Raw genomic sequence first — 9,887 nt, 5'->3', positions numbered from 1 at the left:
TTTTTAAGTAGTGTACACCTTTTTCGAATCAGAAGTCAAGCTTCAAGACACTCACCGTGTCTTCAATTTTCATCTGAGTTATCCATGCTCTGACTCAGGAGACACCACTAGGTGCTGGCACCACCATTTCCTTATACTTATTGCTTTTACAAGCTATATTCATTCCAAGGACACCTAGTTCACTAGAGCATCTTTGCTCTTCCCCTTCATTTCTCTTCCAATATGAAGAACTCCCATTAACCCTAATGGAAGTCAACATATGCACACACAGGACATAATAGACCTTTTAAGGCTATATGGCTGACCAACAGAAACAGAAAAATACATAGATGTAACTGAAATTTTCTTCCATTTTGCAAAGGGTACCGAGTTTAATTGAGATTCTTCAACTCGTTACCCTTACTTTCTTAGATCCACCTTCTCCCCCTACCCTTTAATGTATGGGGAAGACTCACTGTGCTTCCCTAAGCAAAACAAGAAATAGATCACATCAAGTTTGCTCCATAGACCAAAAGGTAAAAAAACAACAACAAAGGACAAACTGGTTCACAGTTAACTATAAATAAAAGTGCAATAAGTGTTCAAGTAGAGTGTAGAGTTTAAGCAAGCTGTACAACCACATTTGGCATAGTCATCTTTTAAAGGCTCTGCGTGGGTCCCTCCCATTACTGACAGCAGGGAGAAAAGGCTGAACACTATTAGCTGGTGCTGGATTTACAGGTCCTCGTCCATTGCCTCTCCCACTACCTGCATAAGTGTGGCCATGATTATATGTAAATGGAAATCCACTTGATTCAGGTCCAGTTTGTAAACCATTTCCTAGAAAGACAAAAAAAGGTTATCACAAGTTCCATGCACTGAAATCACTGCTCCCTTACATAAATTTAGCAACAGGGAACGCACAGAGTTTGCAGCAACCAGCAAACCCCGAGCACCAGAAGGAAAAGCCCCTCTGGCACTGCAAGACCCCAAACCACAGATTACCTTTTTCCCCCCTCCCAAGCTACCTCCCCTCCATCCCTAGGACCCCTCTCTCAACTAAAGCAAGAAGGGTCACAGAGTTGCATGCTGATTCAGAGTTGCACACCCAGGAGAGAGACTGGAGCCTCATGAAACTAGACTGGTGCTTTCAGAAACATGCACTGGCTTGTAGGTCACACACCAAGACATTCCAGAGAGACAGCAGGGCAGCAGAAGGAGAAACCAGCAAGAGAAAAGCAGGCTACATAAAGCTCCTTGCATCATTCCCCACTACCAGGCACACAGAAGTAGAAAGCTGCCTTGTGAAGTCCAGCCACAGAAGCAATTCGGCTAGCGCCAAGTTCTCATGAACTTAAGCCTCATAAGCATCACTGCTCATGTTTTGCTGGCAGGAGGAGGGACAGAGCTGAAAAGGCAGAATGATGACAGGAAGCATGGGGAGAAGAGGAAGAGACAAAAGGAAATCATTGCATTTAGAGACCACACAAGAAGCAGGAACAGAAAAAAAAGAAGTTTCAGAAGATACACACAAGCTCAGTGAAAACAGCTGTCCACTGCCCAAAATAGGGACACCAAGGAAGTACCTACACACTAATGGGGCTGAAAGCCTACTCGCCTCACCCTGGCACTGAGGAGACTGGCCTGAAAGCACTTCCCTTCTTTGCTCAGAATAATTCATTTTCAAAGGAACAGAAAGGGCTTACAAGACAAGTAAAATAATAGAAATTAAAATCATGTTGCTAAAGAGGAAGCAGACAGTCACTGAACTGAAGTGACACAGATGTTTTTAACAGCAAGTTATGGAATCAGTTTGTTATCATCCACCAGCAGGGCTTAGCTATACAACACCAGGTACTGAGTCTGGGCATCATGTAGGCAGGCCATAACTAAGGATCCCTCCCAGCTTACACCTACTCAAGTCCCTGAAGCATTTTCTTATTTAAGCTTCAATGTTTAAATAAATCACAAAATGATCTGGCCAGGTCAAATATTGGAATTCAGATTACCACTTCTGATTTGGGGAGCTAACCTGGCAGGAAAGCCATGGTGACTGGCAAGATTAAAGTAATTTTTAAAGCCAAAGGCCTCAGGCGGTTTCAAAAAACCCAGAATTTCACATGCTGCAAAAACTCTCTGAAAGCATCAAAACAATTTAGGATCAGGCAAGTCCCTTTACATGTTGCAGGCACCTTGGATATCCTGATCTCTTCCTCTTCTAGGGAACAAATCCCGAAACCATTATTCAGGAAACGTTTGTGCTTTTGTGCTTGCAGGTTCAGGCCCCAGCCTAAAAGACTTTTTAGAGCATAGTACACTTTTGCCCCAGAGTGGAGGACCCTTAGCAAGATGAATTTATTTTTATTCCCATTAAGTGCTTCTCATCCTTTCACTTCCACAAAATGAAAAAACTTACCCAGTGGCCCGAAAGTACAAGAACCCATATTACTTGATGCAGAACTATTATTCTGTTCACCCTGTGCCTTCAGAGAAATGTAAGAAAAAAAAAAAAAAGACATTGATCAGAGAAAAAAATTTCACATTTTACAGAAAAGGGCTGATTTTTTTCCTGTGTTCTTATACTGGCTCCACATGGGATTTATCTGCTACTCTAATTATTGGCTCATTTTTATCTATATATCACTTCAAGTCCATTTTTCCAGAAGAGTCACATCTGATCACAGCCTAGTGTGAAGTATTCAGAACAAAGAGCACTTTATGCCAGAAGCCTCAGACGGGTTTAACATACCAGTTTGTTCTGCCCGACGTGTTCCGAGTTGGGCTCACTGAAGTTTGGCACTTCTGAGTATACCATGCAGAATCTGGGGGGAAATTAGAATTATCAGGAAGTTCTAAAGCCATTTTTTTAACAGAGTTCTCAACTCCACAACTCAAAGAGCATATGTTCTTGACGTATCCCATCACCTAGAAACAACCTATCCAGACCCCACTGTTCAAGACAGTATCCATAGGTACTAAAAAGCTCTTTGATCCCTTTATAGTCTTGTAGTAAAGCTGTCATATCTTCCTGATGAGGGTCTTTCAGTCAAGCAGAGGCAAGTACACCTTTACTCTACGAGGTAAAATGGCCTAAAGAAAACAAAAGGTGATGAAAGGGCTCCCTTCACCTCTCTCTCAGCTGCACAATCTTGTCCAGCACCCACTCACAAGGTCACCTGAGCCACAGAGTCACCCAGCCTGCTCCCAGACTGTGACTGCATTAGATCTCTAGGGGGAAAACTACACTCCCACATGCTCCCATGCTATGGAGTGCGCCATTAACATAATAGCGCAGAGGAGTCCAAAACAAGGAATGAAATTCAAAGCATCCTTTTTCCACTCAAGGGGACTATGGAGGAACAGGCCCACCAACTCACCATATGGAAATTATGGCAGAGGGGAAGAAAGATTTCTATCATTATGCAGCTTGGAGTAGTTAAGCAGCAGTAGAGTTCCCACCTCTTGCTGGGAGGCACAACCCAGATGAGGACTCACCTCACTCCAGCCTGATGGAGAATAAGCCCACTGGATGACACTTCTGAGGTGATGGCTTTACACCAAAGATCTGCAGACCATCGCTTACAAAATCCAGCTGAGCACTGGGCATTTTTGAACCTTCTGAGAAGAGAGGTGCCTACCCCACAGTCCCACTTCCCTGATGACTACAAGGCCTCCCATGGCACTTTGTGCAACAGCGGAAGCACTCTTCTGGTTAGAAAATGTTGCTGGTTTTCCTGTTGCTTGTCAAATACGCTACTCCTGTTTGTTCTTAGTCAGAAGGAGTCGCCACCTCAGTTTGTGGGCAGTTTAAAGAAGGTTTAATGAGGTTTGCTTCTGTTTAGATATGATTCACTGGAGTTACCTTTGTCTTCCTTCTTTGCACTGCCTGTCTCTCAAGCATGACACACACAAGGCTTCCACCAAAATAAAGTGGTCAATCAAGCTGAGGCCTAGGTAAGCAATGCAGATTAAGTCCCTTGTCATTTATACACTTCCTCTACGGAAATGCCAGCCCTGTGCCAATGACAGAGGCTGACTTTTCTCAATGTACCTAGAATCCAGAGAGGGTCGGAGTTCATTACTGCAACAGCATGTGGAAACTCACTTCACAGTTGCCTGTACTGTGCCTATCCATGACCAATCAACACACTTTTGCTGCCCTAGCTTCCATTTACTAAGAGCCACCACATCTTATACTTACCATGATGCTCAGCCGAGAAGAGGACATAACGCCTCAAGTATAAACACGCAATACTTACTCCCCAATTTTATGCAGCTCGCCTCCTCGTCCTGTGTAAAGTGTCAGGCATCCTTTCCACAGAGATGCATACCTGGCCAAAGAAAGAAGCAAAGCAGTCTCTCTTACTGAATGAGGAATACCACTGTTGACCAAGAAAGTAGAAGCATGCTATCCTCCAAGAGTTATTAAGTATTACACGTCAGCATAAATGGACTGAAAAAATTCCCAGGGATCCCAACTTCACCACACTGAAATGTTACAGATCCCCATGTTTTAATTCTAGCAAAAGCTACTGGAAGCTCAGCTGACTCCTTTGGCAATGACAGGAAACCAACCAATTATTTTGAGATTGGATGGTCTTTCCGTGGCTGGAGCCGCCCTTATGACTGTTCCTGCAGAGGAAAGGCATCTTGCCAAAAGCAGTATCGGTGTTACCATCCACTGACAACTCTCAGTTCTGCTTTCAGCAGAAGCCAGGAAGAATTACCTTTGTTCGCTGGAGAATATAGACACTGCTACTGAATGTGTGTAGTAGGAAGTGCTTACTTTTTTAGTATAGGTCCTTACCAGATTTTTTTTTTTTTTTTAAAGGCACAAGTTTGACCGTCATGTTCCAAGTGATATATAGAAATGCAATGAAATAATTTTGTGATTGCAGAAATGTTCACATACAAGACAGCATGAGTGCACTCTAGTCTTTATAGTGGCACTTGACTTCAAGCACTGGAATGAGTTATGCAGAACTTTCTGTATAATTGTTCCTCTCAGTGAGGGGCATTGCATATGTGAAGAAAATAATGAAAACAAACCAGAAATTCAAGTGCAGCACAAGGGAGTTAAAAGGAATATGGGTGTATTCTAGCAAAGGAATATGGAGCCCCAGCAATTGCACTCTCAGGAGTCACAGATAATCTGACAAGTCGCCACTTCCTCATGCTCCAGGTGTATCTCTACAACATAGGTAACAAACCTTCCTCTTGCCCTTTGCCTTATCTGCTGAGACTGGGAACCATCGGATTGCACACAGGGCCTTGAACACAGGCACCAGGGAGGAGTCAGGGCAGCAGAACAGGACCATAATGCCAATGCAGCGATAACCTTCTCTGTACTTCAGCACAAGCAGGAAAGCATAGTATCCACAGTTACAATGCCTGTCTTGGGAGTTTTCCATGCAGAGGCAGGATTAATGCTCTTCACTCCATAATGCTACCTTTCACTTTAAAGATTCACTCTATGCTTAGGTAGTTGTACAGTCTTGTGGCACAGCACATAGGAGAAGAGCTACCAAATAATAAGTCAAACATACGTTTAACGGGACAAGACCCAGCAAATCATGGGACTAATAACCTCCAAGCACAAAGTTATTCCATATATGCAAGCATTTGTTTTTGTCTCAGAAAGAGCTGGCCATAAAGCACTGAACTCCAGAACTGACTTCAAATTTAGGAATATTAACTGCAACAACTTTCTGTAAACAGGTTAATCAGCCAATGACAAAAATCAGCAACAGTGTCTGCTTTTGCAGAGGAATGCATCTACAGCTTAAAATTCAGTAGGAAAAAAAAAAAAAAAAGACATGTTTACACATGGGGCCTGGCTAAGCTTTTCTACTTGTAACAGTGAGCGTCCTGCACTGAAAAGTCAGATTAGCCTACAGAGCTGAAATTTACCTGCCTTGCAATAGCAACATCACACACTCGAATTAATCCTATTTGAGCTGAGTATAATAAAAATTGTGTTTGGAGAACCTTGTATGCCAGCATGAGGGCATTTTTCTTAATATGAGAGCCAAACGAGAATGTATTTAGCTTTTGCCATTTCACTCACTGCGCAGCCTTAAGTGAGCATGCAATTCATGTAAATGAAGGCATGACTTAGCCACCCACCAGGAATAGCGATGTCAGCTCATAAATTTAATTCATACAAGCCAAACTCACTTTTTGACATGAATGGATGCAACGACCCTCCCATTTGTTGCACTGAAACACCAGAGCAGCTACAGTAAGCCAGTCACAGAGCGGAGTACCGTTACCAGTGCTGAACAGTATCGCTATTAGTTTCAATGTCATCTACGCAGAGGGCTTTGTGCTGACCCAGAGCTCTGGTTTAGTCCCACCCACCTCAGCACCCCAGCACTCCACATGCTCTCCACGCAAGCAGGCTTCCCCAGAACCACCTCTGCTGAGGAGTCAGCCCCTTTCGTGTAAAAGGACATTTGCATAGGAGGAAGCAGCTATAGTTTTGGTGGCAAGGGTCATCCAGTTTCACTCCAAAACCAGGAATTACACTCAGATGAACAACTTAAGAGCGGCTTGGTTAGCAGCTCCACTGAGTAACTTTTTACGTACTTTTCGACAAAAGCCAATTAAAAGGACCTTACACACGCTGTAGTTCTACCATCTCCTGGAGTGCTGTAGGCCAAAGGATCAGTGTAATGGATTTCTAAGTGTAACCTAACTGGCATGAAGAACTCAAATGAAAGTGACTATCACTTTGCTGCTGACAACTTAAGTGACATGGAAAAGGATTTTCAAATTGAAACTAGTATTCTTTCTCACAGATAATAAACATAAGTTGGTTTAGTTTTGTGTTGTTTTTTTTAAATTAAGCCATCTCCCTCAGATAAATGAGCTGCACCTAACTAAACTAACATGCTCTCCAGTGTAGCCCTAGTATGAATTTTTATAGTGAATTTGGAAAGCTCCTCCTCCTCTGCCTGTCATTTCTGTTAAACCCACTGCAATGAAAAGCAACTTTTCTGCATGAGAGACGTTAATCATTCCCTCCTTTCATTAAGGAGCTGACTGCTAGAGTAAAGAATTGGCTGTAAAAATAAGAACATCCTTTTGACTTCCCTGCTTGCTTTACAGACCAAGGACTGACCGCTGCCTTTTCCTCCCACCTCAGAAAGAACTCCTTTCCTAAAAGCCAAGCCAGGTCTCCCAAACGCCACCTCCTCATTAAAAATACAAGCCCTTCCTAACCATCCGCCGGTTTGTATGCTCATGCTAGGCATGTTCTGGGGTGGAAGGCGCCGTTTTAATTTGGCAAGTGACCTCAGAGTGCTGCCTCCGTAAGGGCGAGCCAGTCCACAGGGGGCCAGGCTGTGTCATCCGTGCCTCTCGACGGGCGGCCGAGCCCGACCACAACGCGGCACCTTCGCCTCGGTGACAAAGGGCTGCCCCCGACCCGGCGCTGCCCGGCAGCGCTCGGCCGGGCCGGGCCAGGCCGGGGAGCGGAGCGGGGGCGGCGGGCCCAGCCCCGGCCCCATACGCACCCTTTGGTCAGGCGGATGATGTCCCCCGGCTGGATGAGGCCGCCGATCTCGTCCCACACGGAGATGGTGATGCTGCCCGTCTTGTCCGCCACTTTGCAGGACCTCACCTCGTGCCCGTCCTTCGTCTTGGTGACTCGCCCTGCGGGGAGAAGCGCGGCTCAGGGGGGGGGGACCGGGGCGGGGGGCACGGCCCCGCCAGCCCGCCCCCACCACCGCCACGCGTGACACGCGTGGGCGGCCCGGGGGTGGGGCGTGCCGGACGCCACTTACCGATCTCCAGCACAATAAAGATGACATTTAAGTTTTTCAGTCCGGGTTTTATGTCTTTTATGAGGAGGTACGTATCGCTCGCCGCGCTCATGCTGCGGCCGGCGCGGGGGGCAGGGCTGGCGGGGCGGGCCGAGCCCGCATCCCGCGGGGGAGCAGCGGCGGCAGCGCAGGGCCGGCCAGGGGCGCGCCGGTAACCCTCACAGGGGACGGGGACACGAGCACCGAGGGGCTGCGCGGTGACTGTGCGGCACGCCCGACCCCCACCGCCCCCTCTCCCGCCCGACACCGCCCGCGCGAAACCGCGCTTCCTCCCGCTCCCGCCGGCACTGAGGAGCACATGTGCGCCGCGCGCCGCTTTATACCAACCGGGCGGCTCCAACCCCGGCGCCGGGCGGGGGGGGTGGAGAGGAAGCGCTACCGAATGGAACCGTCCGGGGCACGCGGAGCGCCGGGACTGGGCAACAGGCGGGCGCGAGCCGGCGCCGCGCGCTGATTGGGCCGCGCCGCGGCCATCTTCTCCTTGCCGGGGCGCTGCCCGCCCGGGGGCCGCCAGCACCGCCTAGCCCAGCCCAGCCCGGCGGGGCCGAGCCTTCCTCGGCGGCAGGCCTGGCTCGGCTCGCTCAGTCACTCGCTCAGTTACTCGCCTCCGGGAAGCGGCCCTGCAGCGCCCCGGGCGCGGCCGGAGGGGCAGAGGGGAGTGAGGAAGCGATTCGCCGCCTCCTTTCCGCGCCATTTTAAGCCCCCCTTGTAACACCGAGAGGGGTCTCGTCGGAGAGATTTCTTGGGAGGGCGATATCCCAGCGGTTCCCGCCTCCTTCACTGAGGAAAAGCAGTACACATTTAGGAGAAGGACGCGTCCGCTGGGATGGCGGCGAGGGGAGGTTTTACTGTTTTTCAGGGGAAGTCTGATTTTGGTCTCCGCCGAGCAGAAACGGCCGTTGCAGGGGCCGAAGGGAGGAGCAGGAGGGCAGCGGTGCTGCGTGGCACCTCAGGACTTGGCAGGGCGGCACCACATCGTGTTCCTGCAACCATAGGCTCAGTGGACATAGGGAAAGTCTAGGGTTATGCAGTACTGTGCTTTGAACTTTTCTGTGCCAAATACGCCAGCCTAAATCCTGTTGAGCACTAAAAAGGCTGTCGGAGCACCCTGAGCTCTTAATGGGAGCTTCCTGTGGAGATGTAGTTATTCTCTGAGCTTGGCTACAGGCTGGGTCAAACATGAGGGGAGGCCAGCTTCTCCAAGGGGAAGGCCACCAAGGTGGTGGACCAACAGCAAGCCCCCTCAGCCTTGTGACATCCTTGGCTGGAGGGTCCGGAGGGAATAGCTGCCTGCTACAGAACAGCCCAAAGAAGTGCAGATGGTTCTGTAATTCAGCTCTCCCTGTTAGGAAAGGTAGCAGAGCAGCGTATGTGCACTTTGCTTCTACTTTTCAGAGCCAGACTTAGCTAACTGGGCTTTCCCCTTCTATTTCTGTAAGCAGAAATCCATAGATGACAGCAGTTGTGAAATGCTTGGCCACGCGTTCTGCCACACTGGAGCTCTGGTCCAACAAATGTTGTGCAATGCTTATCTGTAGGCAGTGGAGCAGCCCTGCTGGGTGCAACTTGGTGATCGGAATAAAACATGCTGCTTGCAGGAGTCTGAGAGGAAGGCAACGTGAGCCACAGGAGAATTTGCTTAAAGGCCCCAAGAGCTTAATCCACTTCTGTCCCAAAGCCTTCAGTCGGTGCAGATGCGGGGGATGACAGACTCCTTCAGTGGCCTCTCTCCTGTCTGGCTCTATAGTCTGGTAATGCTAAAACCTTCAGAGTGATCAGTTGTATGTCACTACATGGATGGCTTTAATTTAGTCACTTGGGAAAGAGTTCAAACCAAACTTTAGGATTGACAGTGTCCCTGGCAAAGGCTGGACAAAAATACTTTTATCTGTAGAACTGGTAAAATTTTTCCATGCAGATGGAGTTTTTCTGCCTTCCGCTCTACCTTCTGTCTGCACCATCTATTTAGAGCCCTTGGAAAACAATCGTTTTTTATCGTGTGTTTTCAGCCCCAAGCACAGTAGGGCCCTGTCCTGGGTCACTCACCAGGCCCTACCAAAACAAAACATGACTCTCAGTACA

General features: G+C 48.1%; 1 protein-coding gene across 2 annotated transcripts; it reads right to left on the bottom strand.

Annotated features, from left to right (window-relative positions):
• Positions 1–545: 545 nt before the first annotated feature.
• Positions 546–8,018, bottom strand: NABP1 (nucleic acid binding protein 1). 2 transcript variants are annotated; one of them, XM_049794330.1, is made up of 6 exons: positions 7,767–8,018; positions 7,497–7,635; positions 4,239–4,310; positions 2,729–2,801; positions 2,396–2,462; positions 546–819 (listed from the first exon to the last, which is right to left on the bottom strand). In XM_049794330.1, exons 1-6 carry the CDS (start codon positions 7,855–7,857, stop codon positions 632–634), a joined length of 630 nt encoding a protein of 209 aa, XP_049650287.1. In that variant the 5' UTR covers positions 7,858–8,018; the 3' UTR covers positions 546–631. The 2 variants fall into 2 exon arrangements, with proteins under 2 accessions (XP_049650287.1, XP_049650374.1); XM_049794417.1 differs by having other exon boundaries at positions 2,396–2,456.
• Positions 8,019–9,887: the final 1,869 nt, after the last annotated feature.

This window comes from Accipiter gentilis, chromosome 1, assembly GCF_929443795.1.
Source record: "Accipiter gentilis chromosome 1, bAccGen1.1, whole genome shotgun sequence".
In the NCBI taxonomy this organism is placed as follows: Eukaryota; Metazoa; Chordata; class Aves; order Accipitriformes; family Accipitridae; genus Astur; species Astur gentilis.
Note: the sequence above shows the minus strand (reverse complement) of the source record. Positions and strands in the feature narration are given on the sequence as shown.